Source organism: Borostomias antarcticus (assembly GCF_949987555.1).
Source record: "Borostomias antarcticus genome assembly, chromosome: 12".
Lineage (NCBI taxonomy): Eukaryota > Metazoa > Chordata > Actinopteri > Stomiiformes > Stomiidae > Borostomias > Borostomias antarcticus.
Genome location: NC_140245.1, coordinates 595,228 through 613,412, shown reverse-complemented (window position 1 = coordinate 613,412; position 18,185 = coordinate 595,228). Strand labels below are relative to the sequence as shown.

General features: G+C 47.9%; 4 protein-coding genes across 4 annotated transcripts; 1 reads left to right on the top strand and 3 right to left on the bottom strand.

The window, feature by feature from the left end:
• The first annotated feature begins 486 nt into the window (after window positions 1–486).
• homeza (homeobox and leucine zipper encoding a) lies at window positions 487–5,934 on the top strand. Its single transcript, XM_084446880.1, has 2 exons — window positions 487–863; window positions 2,252–5,934. Exon 2 carries the CDS (start codon window positions 2,280–2,282, stop codon window positions 4,464–4,466), a length of 2,187 nt encoding a protein of 728 aa, XP_084303006.1. The 5' UTR covers window positions 487–863; window positions 2,252–2,279; the 3' UTR covers window positions 4,467–5,934.
• A 2,960-nt stretch (window positions 5,935–8,894) lies between these two features.
• On the bottom strand, window positions 8,895–10,312 carry LOC311316307 (E3 ubiquitin-protein ligase RNF212B-like; the record flags this gene model as incomplete). The annotated part of the gene is made up of 7 exons (XM_084447149.1): window positions 8,895–8,943; window positions 9,039–9,067; window positions 9,168–9,217; window positions 9,313–9,424; window positions 9,501–9,575; window positions 9,702–9,754; window positions 10,207–10,312. The coding sequence occupies 7 exons, from the start codon at window positions 10,310–10,312 to the stop codon at window positions 8,895–8,897; spliced, it is 474 nt and encodes a 157-aa protein (XP_084303275.1).
• A 1,321-nt stretch (window positions 10,313–11,633) lies between these two features.
• Window positions 11,634–13,901, bottom strand: LOC311316306 (zona pellucida sperm-binding protein 3-like; the record flags this gene model as incomplete). Its single annotated transcript, XM_084447148.1, has 9 exons — window positions 11,634–11,734; window positions 12,359–12,459; window positions 12,548–12,633; window positions 12,726–12,831; window positions 12,942–13,122; window positions 13,199–13,287; window positions 13,370–13,473; window positions 13,580–13,746; window positions 13,841–13,901. 9 exons carry the CDS (start codon window positions 13,899–13,901, stop codon window positions 11,634–11,636), a joined length of 996 nt encoding a protein of 331 aa, XP_084303274.1.
• Window positions 13,902–14,977: 1,076 nt separating this feature from the next.
• Window positions 14,978–18,152, bottom strand: LOC311316305 (zona pellucida sperm-binding protein 3-like; the record flags this gene model as incomplete). The annotated part of the gene is made up of 6 exons (XM_084447147.1): window positions 14,978–15,053; window positions 16,148–16,236; window positions 16,305–16,410; window positions 16,793–16,973; window positions 17,090–17,181; window positions 18,139–18,152. 6 exons carry the CDS (start codon window positions 18,150–18,152, stop codon window positions 14,978–14,980), a joined length of 558 nt encoding a protein of 185 aa, XP_084303273.1.
• Between the last annotated feature and the right edge of the window lie 33 nt (window positions 18,153–18,185).

The window sequence follows — 18,185 nt, the reverse complement described above, 5'->3', positions numbered from 1 at the left end:
AATGTATTTTTTTATTTATTTAATGGAGATAATTACAGCTCAATAATATGTCCATAATGCACTTCATAATCTGTGTATTAGTTTTAAAACCTTGTCCGCTCGGAGCCATCAGAGTAACGAGTCTCTAAAATGGGTCCTTCCCATAAGAATGCATGGGTTCGCTTGTTGTCCAGTCTTTTTGAACAGGCGCCTCCTTCATCCAATCCCTGACCGGCTCTGCCCAGGACTGCCCCGCCTCGCCAATCCCTGACCGGCTCTGCCCAGGACTGCCCCGCCTCGCCAATCCCTGACCGGCTCTGCCCAGGACTGCCCCGCCTCGCCAATCCCTGACCGGCTCTGCCCAGGACTGCCCCCCCCACCGCCAATCCCCGTCCTGCTCTGCCCAGGATGGCACTCCCTCGCCGGCGTCATTCTTCCCGGAGCTCCGGCTCCGCCTCGCCTCGCTCTGGCCGGACATGGGAACACTCAGGATCTCCCATCAGAACAAAAGCACCACGGACACACCAGAGTAACGCTGCGGTGTCTACGGGGGGAATCAAGTTCAGCCTCGGGACGGATCGATTATTAACCGAGGATCGATCAGTAGGCCCATCAGTATCAGTCTGCGTCTCAAGACATCAGAGAGGAGATCTCAGGAAAGTTGGGGGAGTTATTGTATCTCTCTCTCTCGCGTTATTGTATCCGAGACGGATTCTCTCCTGTGAGGGCTGGATAAAGAGACCAGGGTCAGACGGTATTGTTTCCCTGTTTGCTTTCACAAACTTCAATTAAGGAGATCGAGAAGAGCGAGGAGTCGGAAATATTTCTGTTATGAGTACAACATCCGAAAATAAGACTGGGCTTATGTTCTAAACGGGTTACGGGTAAGTTTATTTTTATATTCCACTGAACCGTGTCCTGAGAGTGCGCCTGTGCAGTCTGACCATTTTAGTTGGTACGCCACAAAGGAACAGGGCATTTGAGGCAAAGTAGCCTACGTCAATATTTCACAATAAACAAACAGGATTATTTGCAGAATATCTAATAGGCTATGGAAGATTTTGTTTTCCCCTGATCAGTTTGAGACGAGTTAGCGATTTACCTATAAGCGAAGTTGTTACATATCCTACACTTTGTTATTCACTTTGCGTGGCGTGGGTGACCTATTCATCAAATCATGGTGTTAGACTACTAGGAGTGTATGAGTGGGGTTTAAAATAATGAGGTTTTGTAACAATGTGTAGGCCTACTTGAGATTCCTAAGGGTCGCAGTGATACCGTTGTGTCTTTAAGGGACTTCAAAGGGCCTTCAAACACCTCATTTAGAAAATAAGTTAGGGTGATTAGTAAACTGGTTCAGGTGTCAGGGAAGATGGACCAAATGTTCTTTTCCTCAGCACACTGTGGGTCCCTAATGAGCAAGGATTACAGCTAGAGTTTTAAAACCTCTTATTTCTCTAATTTAGTCACGGTTAGTTGGCTACACCTGTTGCAGACCATATAGTTTTCAAAGCGAAATCAAAATTGAGTAAATCAGATTGACTTCAAATAATGTGAATAACAACAAAAAAAAGTAGTGTGATTTCTGGTATTGTCTGTCAACAGCTGTTGTTGTGGTTGTGGTACGCTTCTCATTCTCAAACATTTTATTTTTCCAACTCACTTTGTCATCCTTATTGAATCAGCTACACATTGAAAATGTCCCATGCTAGCCCCACTGTGTCTTTGGGGCTTGTGGTTGTGTACTTGTCTGCTCCTGTGCAGAGGCCCTACTCCATCTTCGTAGGACACAACTTGATGGGAACGAGTGTTGGGGGAACAAAGCCAGCTCTCTGGAAAGAGGAGAAGAGACCGATTTCTTACAGCACCCCCCCCCACACACACACGCACCGCCCCCCCCCCCTCCTGTTCCCCAAGGCCCCTGCACCCCCATCACCCCCCCCTCCCTCCCTCTCAAAACAAAAGTCAGTCACCACACTTTGGTTTCAGGGGGGGAGGGGAACGAGGTCTGGACAGGGAGTATATGACCAGTTTCATGGCACAATTTCGAGCCGGGAGTGTGAAGCAGGGGGAGGGGAAACAGCTGTCGGATAATTGACTTCGGCAATAGAAAGTCCCCAACAAGACGTTCGGCCGCTGATAGTGTGAATTTCCGATTGGAAACCATTTGTTTGTTTTTTTACCCCTAAAGTTTTTTTCAGCGAAGTGTCATTAGGTTGATTTAAGCTTCTAATCCTGTTGGTAATTGTAAATCTGTGGTTCCCTCCTCTAGACTGGAGAATCAGACGGTGATATCACTGATGGCAACATACAGTGACCCTAACGGAAGAACGGGACTGGTAGTCAACATGAGGGAACCTTTCAAGGGTGAAGTGACGAAGACGGATGGGGAAGGACCACGCCCTCTCCAACGCCCCTCCAAGGGAACCCACCAACTGACCGCCAACGGAAAAACACGCTTATCCACCGACTGCAGCGCAACAGACGACAGTGCGAGCGAGAGCGGGGGAGATCGCGCGGTTAGCTTCAGCACCAATCACAACGCGGTAGTGTGCCTGCCTTTGGTGTCGGAGGGTCTGAAATTAGTGTGGACACAGTCTGACCAGACGCGTGAACTGGACTCCATCCCCGAGCTGGTCCAGGCCTTCAACGTGTTCCCCTACCCGACGTCCCGCGAGGTCAACGCCTTGGCCCGCCTCTGCGCCCTGCCCCTGGACAAGGTCAAGGTGTGGTTCATGGTCCAGAGGATCAAGTACGGCATCAGCTGGGCCTCGGAGGAGATCGAGGAGACGCGTCGCAAGCTGGCCGGGCCCGAGCTGGCGGGCGACTGCGCCGAAACCAAGGAGGAGCTGACGACGACGAAGAGCAAGACGAAACGGATCGAGGAGGAGGCCCCGATGGAGGCGGAGGACAACCGTCGGATAGACGGCGCCCTCCCCGCCCCCTCACCCCAGCTGCCGCCCAGGAAACGGTTGAGATACGAGACGCCGGAGCCCTGCAAGCCGGCCAAAACCGTCCCGTGTTTCAGCTCCTCCCTCCCGCCCCCTGAGGACTCCTACTACTACCGGCCGCCCGCCGACCTCCCGGGCAGCACGGCGGTGGACACCTCCCTGGACCTCTCCCGCTCCTCCCCCCAGCAGCGCCGCCACGGCCGCTACAAGAAGTCCAAAGCCCAGCTGGCCGTCCTGCGCTGCAGCTTCCTGAGGCAGAACTGGCCGGCGGAGGCGGAGCTTAGGCGCCTGCAGGAGGAGACGGGCATATGCCGCAACGACATCCGCAAGTGGTTCAGCGACAGCCGCTACCAGCTCAGGAACGGGCGGGGCCTGGTGGCGTCTCACGTCTATCCCGGCGCCGGAGCGGCGGTAAAGAGCGAGGCCCAGCAGGTCCTGCCGCTGCCCCTCGTGGCCAACAAGGCGCGTCACGAACACAACGGTCTGGAAGAGAAGGGAGGGGCCCTGGCGAAAGGAGGGCGCGGCAACGCCATAAAAGACTCTCACTTCTTCCAGACCTTCCTCTCGAACAGCATCGAGGCGTTCGGGGAGAGAGCGGTGGGCGTGAAGGCTGAGGTCGCCGAGGTCGCGGAGGAGGCCTCTGTTCACGGCGACACGCCCAAGGCGGCGGAGTCGGAGGTCGAAGAAGAGAAACCTCTCCAGTTGGTGAAGCTCAGCAGCAAAGAGCCGGAGGTTCCGCAGCAGCCGCCGCCGCCGCCGTCAGAAAACCCAGTCCCCTCCCCGTCATCCTCCCCTTCTCTCTCCGTCAGTCCCCCGCCGACCGCCGCCCTGCCAACCACCGCCCCGCCGACCGCCACCCCGCCGACCGCCGCCCCGCCAACCACCGCCCCGCCAACCAAACGTCTCTCCGGCTCTTCGCAGAAGTCGTCGCGCGCTCCCGCCAAAGCCAGTTCCTCCCTCACGGCCCAGCCCCTCTCCGGCGCCACGCCCACATCCTCCTCCTCCTCTCCTTCGCTGACGCCCGCCGGCCGACCACGCAAGACCAAGGATCAGCTGGATGTGCTGAAGCAGCACTTCCTGCGCTGCCAGTGGCCAACCAGCGAGGATTACTCTCAGCTGGTGGAGCAGACGGGCTTGCCCCGCGCCGACGTCATCCAGTGGTTCGGGGACACCCGCTACGCCGTGAAGAACGGCCAGCTGCGTTGGGTGCAGGGCGTCCGCGAGCAGCTGGTGGCCGTGCTGGCGGTGCCGCAAAATGGCGGCGGGGTATCCAACGGCAACGGTGGAGCCCCCCGGGGCGGAGGGGGCCGCAAGCGACGGTCCCAGGCAAACGGCGCGACGACGACACCGACGTCGTCCGCCGCCGCCGATTTACCCGACGTCGGCCCGCTGGAGGCGTACCGTCGCTCGACGGGGGCGCTTCAGGAGAAGGATCTGGACTCGCTTTGTAAAAAGTCACGGATGAGCTACCAGCAAGTGAGAGACTGGTTTGCTTCTCAGGAGAGCGCCGTCGCTGAGCCCAATGTTACTGATTGAAACAAAAACAAAAAAACGCTGAATCTGCAAAAGACTGAATTTGTCATGGCTTTGAAGTTGGTGGGATGTTGATTCATTTTTGTGTGTGTGTGGACACCAGCTTTTGATAATGGATTGCATTGCTTTAATCTGAGCAGGTGTAACTTTTAAAAGCCCCTAGTCTTCCCAGTCCCAAGCACAGGGCAGGCGGTTCTGTTCCTGCTGCATTCTCTCGTGTTCTTTGACGTCTGGACTTGAAATCATACACTGGCTTGTTTGTTAATTATCATAGTGTAATGTCTCTGTTTAGTTATGTTTTTAATATTTTTATCATATAATTTTAGCGCAGTATTGTAGCGGCGTACTTTAACCAGGATTTAAAGTACATCAGTCGTACCGTAGATACGTATGTGTAGCTCAGTATTTAACAGGTGTGAACATGCTGGGACTTAAACTTAACATAATATATGACTATTAGGACGAGGACTGATCACTGTGTGTTATCATTCCTTTACAGTTCACCAGACAATTCCTCTTTCTATGACACACACTGGACATTCACACTTAATCTTTTTAAAAAATTGACATGTTGCACTTGGAATTTAATCTCTAGATGATGTTATCTGCCCTGATGCTCATTAAATACCGTTCATTCCTTCAAAGCTTGTTTAATGTTCCCCTTGCGCTCACAATTTGTCCCTATTTCAGTTCCACGCTGTTTGGCGATGGGATGATATGAGCGACAAGGTTTCATCTTAGTCTTATGCTTGCTGATCATGCAAAGGCTTGTTTGGAGTAATAACATATCGAATTCTGTGCCTATTAGATTTGAGCAATTATCTTCAGTTTGTGACCTCCAGGTGTGTGCTGGAAGTTCAGAGGTCATGTCCAAACGAGGCATACCTATGTATTCTGATCACTTGAATTGCACTCTTTGGCCCAATCCCAAACATGTACAGTATTTTTGCGTTGTCCTTGGTTGACGGCGGTCCTCGTAGGTCGATATAGAGACGTGGTTTGATTGAAGTAGTAGAACATGACCTGGATTTATGGGGTGAAGTATTCTGCTCAAATCTGTGGGCGGTCAGATCATCTTGAAGTAACACGAACTGTGTAATCCAGCCAAATTAGAACGTTTAGCAGGGAATGAGCAGTGGCAAAGAAGTACTGGATGGGTTAGTCCAATATCCAAAGCAATAACACACAATTTAATATTTTCTGCATCTCAAACTACAAAGCACAAGTGTGTCACATTCAGGTATACCAGTACATGTATTTAATCAAACATTTCTACAGTGGTGTTTTAATGTTATTGTAATTGCTATAAAAAATTAATACAAGTATGCTATGTAGAACGGCGGTAGCAAAAACCATTGTCTTCCTCTAGTCTCAAGTCAGGTAGTTAAAACCTTTTTGTCAAATGTAATTAAATGTTAACACTGCATAAGGTTATGTTGAATTTGCACAGCTGTCACTGGGAAGTTTTAAACAAGTAAAATCTTCAACATCTCGTATCAATCTCATTGCTTTCTTCTTTGTTTGAAACTGGTTCAAGAGACACTATCGTGTCCCAGGACTTTTTGGGGAGGTCCTTAGTTCATCACAGGGGCTGCAGGGGAATGAACGTGTTTGTTAAGCTTGCATGTGTGTTTAGATTCATGATCAGGATAGAACATTATTGAGAAGGCTTTTACATTACATTATATTTCTAGGAAAGTTGAAACTGAAAAGGAACTGACCTCAACAATACCTCCAGAGAGAATCCAAAGATTAATTGTTATCTGAGTGACGACTGAACACCCGACTACTTAACATCTGACTACTGAACAACCGACTACTGAACACCCAACTACTGAACACCCGACTACTTAACATCTGACTACTGAACAACCGACTACTGACGCTGAACAACCGACTACTGAACACCCAACTACTGAGCACCAGAGTACTGAACACCTGACTACTGAACAGATCTGGAAGACCTGGCTGATTGATTAAATGTTACCTGACTATGGAACAGATCTGGAAGACCTGGCTGATTGATTAAATGTTACCTGACTACTGAACAGATCTGGAAGACCTGGCTAATTGATTAAATGTTACCTGACTACTGAACAGATCTGGAAGACCTGGCTAATTGATTAAATGTTACCTGACTACTGAACAGATCTGGAAGGCCTGGCTGATTGATTAAATGTTACCTGACTACTGAACAGATCTGGAAGACCTGGCTGATTGATTAAATGTTACCTGACTACTGAACAGATCTGGAAGGCCTGGCTGATTGATTAAATGTTACCTGACTACTGAACAGATCTGGAAGGCCTGGCTGATTGATTAAATGTTACCTGACTATGGAACAGATCTGGAAGACATGGCTGACTGCAGCGTTAATCCAGTCAGGAACTGGGTGATGTTAGGAGTCAGGCGCTCAGCCCTGAGGATGGGAGAAAAGCACCAACTCATCACCCATTGTGAAAAGCCCCAAACCACACCGTGACATCTGTTGAACTTCATCTCTCTTACCGGATGGGAGTGCTGATGGGTGTCCCTGTAAATAAAAGCACTGAGGAGATTATACATAGCAGTTTGTGATATAGGTCATACATTTCACTGAAATCTTCCTAATGTGAAGTGCATGTGGGCAGCCTCTGGGTGACTCACTGAATCCGCCCCCCTGGAAGGAACCTCGGCTGGACATGGAGGTGGCCGAGCCTGGTGGAGTCTGGACGGGATACAGCAGCACAAAAACATGTTCTATTTATGAATCTGCTGAGGTTATAGACTCACAGTGAGGGTGAATCTGGGGTTATAGACTCACAGTGAGGGTGAATCTGCTGAGGTTATAGACTCACAGTGGGAGTGAATCTGGGGTTATAGACTCACAGTGAGGGTGAATCTGCTGAGGTTATAGACTCACAGTGGGAGTGAATCTGGGGTTATAGACTCAGTGAGGGTGAATCTGCTGAGGTTATATACTCACAGTGAGGGTGAATCTGGGGTTATAGACTCACAGTGAGGGTGAATCTGCTGAGGTTATAGACTCACAGTGGGAGTGAATCTGGGGTTATAGACTCAGTGAGGGTGAATCTGCTGAGGTTATAGACTCACAGTGGGAGTGAATCTGGGGTTATAGACTCACAGTGAGGGTGAATCTGCTGAGGTTATAGACTCACAGTGGGAGTGAATCTGGGGTTATAGACTCAGTGAGGGTGAATCTGCTGAGGTTATATACTCACAGTGAGGGTGAATCTGGTGAGGTTATAGACTCACAGTGAGGGTGAATCTGGGGTTATAGACTCACAGTGAGGGTGAATCTGGGGTTATAGACTCACAGTGAGGGTGAATCTGGTGAGGTTATAGACTCACAGTGAGGGTGAATCTGGTGAGGTTATAGACTCACAGTGAGGGTGAATCTGGTGAGGTTATAGACTCACAGTGAGGGTGAATCTGGTGAGGTTATAGACTCACAGTGAGGGTGAATCTGGGGTTATAGACTCACAGTGAGGGTGAATCTGGGGTTATAGACTCACAGTGAGGGTGAATCTGGGGTTATAGACTCACAGTGAGGGTGAATCTGGTGAGGTTATAGACTCACAGTGAGGGTGAATCTGGTGAGGTTATAGACTCACAGTGAGGGTGAATCTGGGGTTATAGACTCACAGTGAGGGTGAATCTGGTGAGGTTATATACTCACAGTGAGGGTGAATCTGGTGAGGTTATAGATTCACAGTGAGAGTGAATCTGGGGTTATACACTCAGTGAGGGTGAATCTGGTGAGGTTATAGACTCACAGTGAGGGTGAATCTGGTGAGGTTATAGACTCACAGTGAGGGTAAATATGATGAGGTTATAGACTCACAGTGAGGGTGAATATGATGAGGTTATAGGTTTACAGTGAAATTGAATCTGGGGTTATATACTCACAGTGAGGGTGAATCTGGGGTTATAGACTCACAGTGAGGGTGAATCTGGGTTATAGACTCACAGTGAGGGTGAATCTGGGGTTATAGACTCACAGTGAGGGTGAATCTGGGGTTATAGACTCACAGTGAGGGTGAATCTGGGTGTTCTGTCTCTGGTTATCTCCTGGGACTGAGCTGAGCCTGGGTGACTAAACAACACAATTATTATACAAAAGGTAAATCCTTACAAAACACTACTGATTTATACAGCATGTATTCATTACATATTAACACATGTTAATCAAATACACACACAAGATCTAAGAGACTGCAGCAATCTGTCCATGTGGTCACAAATCTCTCACCTGACGTTTCGAGAGCGAGGGGTGACTAAGAAAAGAAAAGAAAGTGCATAGTCAGCAAGTTCACTTCACTACTTACTTATCCACATGCATGATATATATATATATATATATATATATATATATATATATATATATATATATATATATATATATATATATATATATATATATGTATAGTTTTAATTACCTGGAGATGTCACAGCCACTGGCAGAGACATTCGTTGACTACTGATGAAGAAACAGACAAAACGCTGGTAGCCATTATAGCAGTTTTAATATAAAACATATTATTGTTATAAAATGTGATCAATTTCTGATTTTACCCATTCCTTTGAAACTGTCCCGGCGATACCTAAGGTAGGGAAACGGTCAGTTATCCGGTGCGCATCGCTCATCATCGTAACACCACCAAGAGAAACAAAGTTCCACACATTTTTGGTCCCGTGTCCTACCCTTCTCTGGGAAAGTGGTTTCTTTAACTCTGCGTTCTCTCTCTTCAGCTCTGACACGTGTCTGCAGAGAGGAAAGGGGGGGGGGGATTAGGACTACGGGGGCAACTAAGAGATTAGGAATACGGGAGAAACGACGTAGGGTTACTCAGCCTGTAACACTGCTCTGTGACGTCCTTCAATCTTCTCTCCAGCTCCATAGATTTATCTTTGAAGTGAGCTATTGCCCTCTCCTTATGCCTACGTTGAAATTGAGCAATCTGGTGGAAAACAATTATACACAGTTAAAATAGTTGCAGATGTAGCAGAGCAGGCAATGTGGGATTTGAGTTGTACCTGTGATATGTGATCCAGGCGAGACTGAATGAGCTTCACTGGGTCCTTGAAAAACACCTGTTCTTGAGGTGTCATCTGCCAGATGATGGACGAGTCGAGGAGACAGGGGAATGCATATTACAGACAGAGGTGAGGAACAGTGTCGGGGGAAACACGCTGAGGATTAAGGAGCATTAACTGAAGGATTTCACACTGACAAACCTGGTTTGAGATGGCCAGGTAGTTGCAGCTGGCTCCACAGATACTGCACTGTTCTGTGTGAGAGGATGGTGTCAGGAATGTGTGAGAAGTGTCAGAGATAGAGGACTGGCTTGCGCCGAGATGAGCGTGTAAGTAGAAGTAGATGAGCGTGTAAGTAGAAGTAGATGAGCGTGTAAGTAGAAGTAGATGAGCGTGTAAGTAGAAGTAGATGAGCGTGTAAGTAGAAGTAGATGAGCGTGTAAGTAGAAGTAGATGAGCGTGTAAGTAGAAGTAGATGAGCGTGTAAGTAGAAGTAGATGAGCGTGTAAGTAGAAGTAGATGAGCGTGTAAGTAGAAGTAGATGAGCGTGTAAGTAGAAGTAGATGAGCGTGTAAGTAGACGTAGATGAGCGTGTAAGTAGAAGTAGATGAGCGTGTAAGTAGAAGTAGATGAGCGTGTAAGTAGAAGTAGATGAGCGTGTAAGTAGAAGTAGATGAGCGTGTAAGTAGAAGTGTCCTAACTCAACTGGAGTTGATGCACCCCTCGCAGCAGATGTGACCACAGCTGGTCACAGCGAAGTTCCCCCCATGGCTCTGTGTGCGGAAGCACCTGTTGCAATGGAACCAGTCCATTCCCGCGTCTTCCTAGCTCGTCTTTTAGCTCTGTAACAATAAGGGTTATATTAGAAATGGCATCATGGTTTGTTTCTCTCTTCTTCAGCCATGCAATGCAACAACGTTAGCCTTGTTTGCTAACCTAACGTTAGCTGCCTAGCTAGCATAGCACAGCGTTGTAAACGTTAAAGCTAACAGTTCGCTACATGGTATTTCGTTATGCTCTCTATATACCCCCTGTGTTGTCAAAATACATTCATATTTTTTACATTTAAGCCCCTGTTAGCCACAGTGAAATAGCTAGCCATGCTATGCTAGCTACTACCTCCCGGGTCTGGTCCTTCTGAGCTCGAGCGACTAACCGACTAACCGACTAACCGGGTTCAGGTCACGTGCTCGCGCGTCACTTCTCCCACGTGAACTACAACCACTGAAGTAGATAAAGTCAAGATAAGTGCATAAAACAAATCGTAAGTTTTGAAATGATCTGCCATAAATGGACAAGGGGCCGTTGCAAGGAAAGCTTCCAGTCTACACTGCAATGCGTCGACACCACATTATATACGGTTACCGGTGGCGCCATCTAGCGGTGCAGACCAAAACTGCAAAAAAGTATCAAGCAGGCTGTGCACAAGCCCTGGAGTGAATATAATCATTAATCTTGTAGCTACTATGCGCATGAAACCATAACTCTTTGCAGAACGTGTGAGGTGTTGGTGTGTAACTACTATGGGTAGTAGAGCTATCTTCGTTTTGCTGCTGTTACTGTGTTGCTGTGTTTGTGGGACAGAGACAAAAGTGATTAGCGATGGAAGCACTGACAGGAATGAGGTGAAGGTATTGAGAGATGTGTTGGCAGATATGGCGGACAGGTTGAAGAGCACAGAAGAGCATGTAAGAGAGCCAAGTGCACATAGTAAAGATAGTAAATAATACTATCGTACACATACTGATACTGCTGGATCAATGTAGGCCTATATTATGTTTGTCTCTTTTTATGTCATGTTTCAGCACAGTCAGATGAACTTGAGAAAATGAGGCTATTGTAAAGCACTATATAAGTGCAGTCCATTTACCATTACTCAAAATTGTAGGGATCCCAAGTCTCCACATCCCAGATCACCTGTACTGTATTGATTACAACTCAAATCTTGGTGTTAAATATGAAACTCTTCCAGCCTGAATGTGGCACAAATTAGTTGCAGACATACAAGCAGGACTTCCATGAACCAACGACACTTCACCAAATGTTTCCCCTTAACGCAGGCATCTTCACAGCGCCCGTGAAAGGGGTGTACACCTACTTCCGAGTCACTAGTCTTGGCAGCAGAGCGCTGGTCTACATCTGCTCGGTCCTGGTGAATGGCGAGAGGGTTGTATGCACGTCTGGATACCAGTCCTGGGGATCACGACTACTCGTCCAACGCAGCCATGCTTCCGCTAGAGACCGGGGATGGGGTCAACATGGGTCACGCACCCCTATACCGTCTACGGGCACGAAGAAAACCACTGTTGCGGTTTCCTGCTCTTCTCCTTGTAAGCATACCATTCAGTTTGTGTTGTTTTGATATTTAAAAAAAAATCTCAAACCAACCACTTGTTCTAGACACTTCTGGTTTGAGTCACGTTCTGATGGACACCCAGATAAACTGAACGAACACAAGCACTTCGATTTCGAACATTTTATTTCAAAAAAATAATAAATCTGTCAAGCTGGCAGTTCTAACAGACTGCACATGGTCAGTAGCTTGGCCCAGGGACACCTCTAGTACTCCTCCTGAAACGGATCAGACGAGTCGGTGACGTGTCCAACTGGGTTCATATGTCCCATTTGGGATCAGTAATTGACTTGGATGAGACGTGCACACCTTGGTTTAATGTTTGTGTATTAATCAGTGATTCGCAACGGTCCAAAGACGACATTTTCCGCCACCCCGGGTTGCCCTGTACAGAAGGGGAGAACAGACAGACTGGAGTGGAACACCAAACAAAAGTTGAATACGAAAAAAGCCAAGGATGTGAAATTGAGCAGTTAGGTTGGGCAGGAAGGAGGAAGTGAGGTACCTGGCGTTAGAGACCTCCTGTCCCTTCTGTTACCGGGCGCACAGCTGGAGTCACAGCAGCTGCACAGGCTATTGTAGGAAGGGTCGTCAAGGAGCTCCCAACTGGGACACCGCGTCACAGTGGATATTAGATTAAACATTTTAGCAGAATGACAATTTAAAAATAAGCCACAATGAGAGTTAGTCTTACCCTTTCCCTTTCACATAATGGCAGGCCTTCTTGTCGCTCTTAAGCCCGTTGGGATCCCAGGCCACAAGATCACAGTGGATAAACACCTGAGGGGTCGACACCGGTTCAGACGCAACTCTAGATTCAGTGGATGTCCCACTTGGCTTCAACCAGCATAAGCAGGTACAGATGTACTCACTTCCTCTCCGAGGGCAAACTTGAAGGCTTGAAGCGACAGACGAAGCTCTGACGTTCTCTCTCTAGGCTGGTACATGGAGGGGGTAGTTTTACTGTCCATCAGACATCTGGAGAGAAAGACCAGTTAGGAATGAAGCGAGCGGCATGTCCGACCAGTCATTTGGCGACGGTAGCAAGTTCACCCGGCTCATCGGCGTGTCCCTCCCACACTACACACCCGTGATTGGTGATGACGAGGTACACCTGGTCCTTGGACCGCATCTCCTCAGAGCTGGAGGCCACACATTCTTCCAGGAGCAGCAGCAGGGGCTGATGGGAAGCCTGCTCTACATAGGCCCTGATGGGGATGATTGAACCCAGGGGGAAGACGTTGGAGAGGGCGGGAGCCGTGAAGTTGTCTGTAGGAACACAAAGCCGTGAGCGTTACGGTGGGTCGGCTGGTCACACACGTCACAGGGGGAAGGTAGGACCCACCGTTCATGAGTTCCATGTGGAAGACCATGTCCGCGCTGCCATACATGTGGAAAGCTGGCTCAAATAGATCAGGATACCAGTCGTGAGGCCTGAACGCAAGGAAAAACGGAGTTAAAAGGAGCATGTAGTAATTGATAAGTATTGAAAAACACAATCATGTAGACCTCCCACCTTGTATAGGTACACACCACTGAGTGGGTGAAAGCCAGGAATGGATTATTGGCAGCGGATTCGTAGGTCAGTTCATTCATATACGACAGCTCGTCCCCTGTGATCTTTAGCAAGGAGGGAGAAATTACTAGGCACACATCATAGTCCTCATCAGCCACAAATCCCAGATACATGAATGAATGTGCAGAGCTCCGCACAGTCCACTCCTACCTGTCGCCGGAAACTGCATGTCGTGAGGTCCACATCAAACACGGCCTCCCCGCGGGACATGCTGGTCGGGGGACAGTGACCCAGCAGAAGCAGAGAGGGGTCCAGCCTGGACCGGTCCTCTCTCCATCTCACCCGGACCGAACCACGGCCACAGTCCACGTCGACATCTAGGGCAGAAGAACAGACCGGCGGTCAGTTCCTGATCTTACATGTAGACGGGTATACGGCCTGGTTCATTTACCGCCTTGAAAAACTGATTACCTGCGCGTACTGCGGCGGACAGCAGGCACAGGAAGAGGGACGCTTGCCCGAGGGACACCATAGTGACTGAATGCCAGGACATGTGTGACCCTCTGCCTTTTAGCTTCACAGCAATTCAGTTAATCTGTGCCACCTGTGGTTGGGCTCGTCTTGATAACCTACAGCTGCAACGTGTTGATCACTGATTTTACGAGCAGGGAAAAGCTTCTATCTTATCCGTTTGCTATTGTTTTCATTAACCATATCAATCACATTGGATGAAATGATGTGTGTCAAAAAGACGCGTCTATAAACATATGAGCACTGAACTTTTGAGGTTAGTTAAAGCATTAGAAAAACATGACGCACACGTCATTGTCACACTATCAATATTAAGAGCTGACTGAAGTCATCCTGGGGTTGCTTTTCTGAAGAGTAAACAACACCAACAGGGTCGTTTGAAGTAAAATAGGCTACCGAGCAGCAAGTCACCAACGGTTCTCATTGCAAATGCACTTTTCTTGTTAGATCAAATTAATATGAATGAAGTCAACTTTACAATGTCCTCTCTCATTCACACACCAAAGTTGGGAGCTGTAAGGTTCCAGTCTGCTGATTGGGAGCAATTTGGGGTTCAGTGTCTTGCCTAAGAACACTACCGATGCACTCCCGGAGGTGCTAATGATAACAGTTCTGGATCACTCTAAAATAAATATTCTAGCATTTGAACTAAAATTTGCTTTTGTCTATTTCCCTGATGTTTGTCTACTCATCTGTCATCTACTTAAAAGTAAAGGCCGAGTCTGTATCATAGAATTCAGATGCAGCACTTTACTAGGTAGAACTGAAACCGACCAGTCACAAAACAAGATGCTCAAAGACAAACAACTACAAAGTCAAATGTATTTTCATTTCATTGTCATTTAAAAGCAACTCAGTAAAAACAATAAAAAATCACAATATATTTATTAATTTATTTATTTACACAAAAAAAATGACAAGCATCAATACACACAAGTAGGCTACAATATGACAGCACATAGGCACATATGAAACCACCACATCAAGAGGATCCAAACGCTAGCAAATCCAAGTACAGAATGTTTTTATCTTAGACTTGGAGGGGGCAGATCTGATAACGGGATGCTATTCCACAGTCTAGGGGCTGCAACAGACCCGGTCACTCCTGAGCTCATGTTTAGAGGAGGACGGGAGGAGCCCCAAGTTAGCAGACCTGAGGGACATGGAGATGGAATAAGGGGTTAAGAGATCTGAGATATAAGATCTATTCTGTGCTTTCAAAACAAACATGAGAACCTTAAAATCAACTCTAAACTTACAATTGAAGCAAATGGAGAGACCAGAACAGGGGTAATATGGTCTCTCTTCCTGGTGGCCCTCAGGAGCCTAGCAGCGGTGTTTGGGACCGGTTGCAGGCAGGACAGGGACGACTGACTAATCCCAGGAGCACTGGACTAATCCCAGGAGCACTGGACTAATCCCAGGAGCACTGGACAGGGGACTGCAAGGGTCTAACGGGAGGATATCAAGGCATGGATGACTCAAGATCTTGGATGAGAGGAAAGACTTGATTTGGGCAATATTAGAGAGCAGACATTTTTATTTGACTACTGAATTGTACACATGAACACACAAAGTAAACTTTTTTTTATTGACACCACAGTTTACAGCAGCGGTATCATGTTTAAATCCAAAAGTCATGCGTTTCCAGAGAAGCTGGCCTTGTAGTTTCTGGTTCCACAGCAGGGACAGGACGGTGACAGGAAGACACACCGAGTACCAGAGCAGCGCACTCCCAGATCACACTCCGGTTACCTGGGGACAGACATACCAGCGGGATAACAACCAATGAGATGACAACCAATGGGATAACAACCAATGGGATAACAACCAATGGGATAACAACCAATGACACCGAGGGCTAAACCAGAATGCTGCTTAAACTTAAGCCACCTTGTTATACAGGGAGGGATTTCAGTTTGTTGTAGCTTTGCGGTGTCTCCACGATGGTCAGTGGTCCGAGCACTGAATTTTGAACGAGGCCCCGAGGTTCTAAAAAGAAAAGCCACGTTCATTAAGGAAACAAAAAAATAAAAAATATTAAAAAAAGGTAGTCTTTAAGGAGATTCAGTACCTGATCCCAATTCCCTTTTCACCCGAGTACTGCAACTCGTCTCGCAGCACCTGCAGAGGTCACTTTGTGACGGGTCATCCAAGAGCTCCCAGCTACGTAAAGCAGGGGTTAGTTGTACCAGCGACATCTGTACAGACCAGCAACAGCGCCCGGACCAAATACAGCATACTTACCGTCCAGTCTTCTTTTTGTAATGGCAAGCCTTATGGCCCTCGTCAAGAACCTCAGGGTCCCACGCCACAAGCTTACAGTGAATATACACCTGGGGGATGATGGGAGATCAGTTGCGTGTCCATGCGGTAGCGACTCATGACAGACATGTCCACTCACCTCCTTTCCCAGAGCGAACTTGAAGGCCTGCAGGTGAAGCAGCATGGCGGAAGAATGGTACCGCATAAGAAACTTGGAGTTCCCCAATTTACTGTCGACGAGGCAACTGCAAAGAGAGGCGTTTCCAGCACACCGTTTCAAGAGGCACGTCACTCGGTACGGGGGTTACATAACCATAATTTCCCTCCCCCCTCCCCTCCCCTGGTATTGTATTTTGTAATTGCCTGTATTTTGTATGTCGTATTGCATTCTGTATGTCGCTCTTTCTTCCTTTTTATGTGTTATTTGTATTGTGAAGCGCTTTGTGCATTCGTGCTGTGAAAGGCGCTATATAAATAAAGTTTACTTACTTACTTACGTGTTCAACACGGGAACAAACCTTTAGAAACTGACAGTAATCAACTAGTTATGATGAACTAGTTATGAAGTGCCCCTCGATCGCAGGTCCACCCGCGGTTCATGACCCTTGACCTAGGCCCGCTACGCACCCTTTGTTGGTGATGATGGGGTAGACGCGGCTCTCGGGTCGCAGATCTGGGGTGGCGGCTGCCACACACTCCTCCAGGAGCAGCCGCAAGGGCTGATGGGAGCCCTGGTCCACCGCCGCCCAGATGGGGACGAATGAGCCCAGCGCAAAGACATTCGTCTTGGCCAAACCCGTGAGCTGTTCTACAGGAGAGGGGAGATTTAAACGAAATGGGCACATCAACAACATCAACAACATCCAGAGGTTTTGCCACCTGATTCGGGCAGTCCTGACTTGTGGCAGTATTGAGAAGTTTCACCATTGAGAAGTTCCATGTGGAAGACCAGTCCGCCGCGGCCTTCTGTAGAACCAGAACCAGGGGTGATGAAGTGAGGGACCCATTTGTCCGGTCTGGTCACAAAGGAACGATGTGGGTTAAAATGTGGGGTGAGGAAGGGGTGAAGAAGTTTAAGAGGAACCCCACTGCCACCATACTTCAGATTGTACTCACCACCACTAATATTTACCTTTTATAAACGCATACAATTGGATGTGTAAACTCTGGGTCTCTGGGCCTTCCAAACGGCCTGTACGTCAATTCATTTGTATAGACCACCTTTTTTTCTGTAATCTGGAGATGAGGAGGATGTGCTATACAAATAAAGTTTGATTTGATCTGAGGAAAGGGTCAACGCAGAGATTCAACACAGTCCGCATTGCTGTCAATCCAAGGATCTTACCACTGTTCTGAACCTGCAGTGTTCGACTTGGTAGTTGAACAGTAACATCCCCTCCCCCGTGGGGAGCACAGTGAAGGTGGTTGGAGGGCAGGTCCCAAGGAAATGTCGCGATACGTTTGACAACCGCTCTGGAATGATCTTCCATGTAACATGGACTGAGTCTTCAGCGCACTTCACATCGATATCTGAAAACGAATTGAACAAAGTCGAGTAATTAAAGTGAACACATACGGTTGCAAAAACACGCATGCTTGGGTTGAACGTACGATTGACATGGTTGGGCTAACACCTGTTTGAGAGAAAGTTCCTGCTACAACAGCCAAGATCACAGCGCCTTGCCAGAGTCGAGTCATCGTGACAATGATCCAGAGGCGCTCGAAACGTGCACATAATTAAGAACCAATTAGGCAATTAGCCCAATAATGAACATATGTGTGAGATTCCAGCTCCAACTAGGGTTCTGGCTAGATGGGATGCAGCTATACGGCCTGTGTAGTAGGCTAGTTCCCATGAATGCAGAGACTGGTCAAACCCTAACCCTAAACGTAACCCTAACTGGCCAGTAGTAATAAACTGGTCTAGTAGTAATAAAGTACGCTGCTGCTACGAAGTTTATTGTACTACCTACTTATCCGGAACCATTGTCTACTAACATACTCGGTACTCGGACGTTTT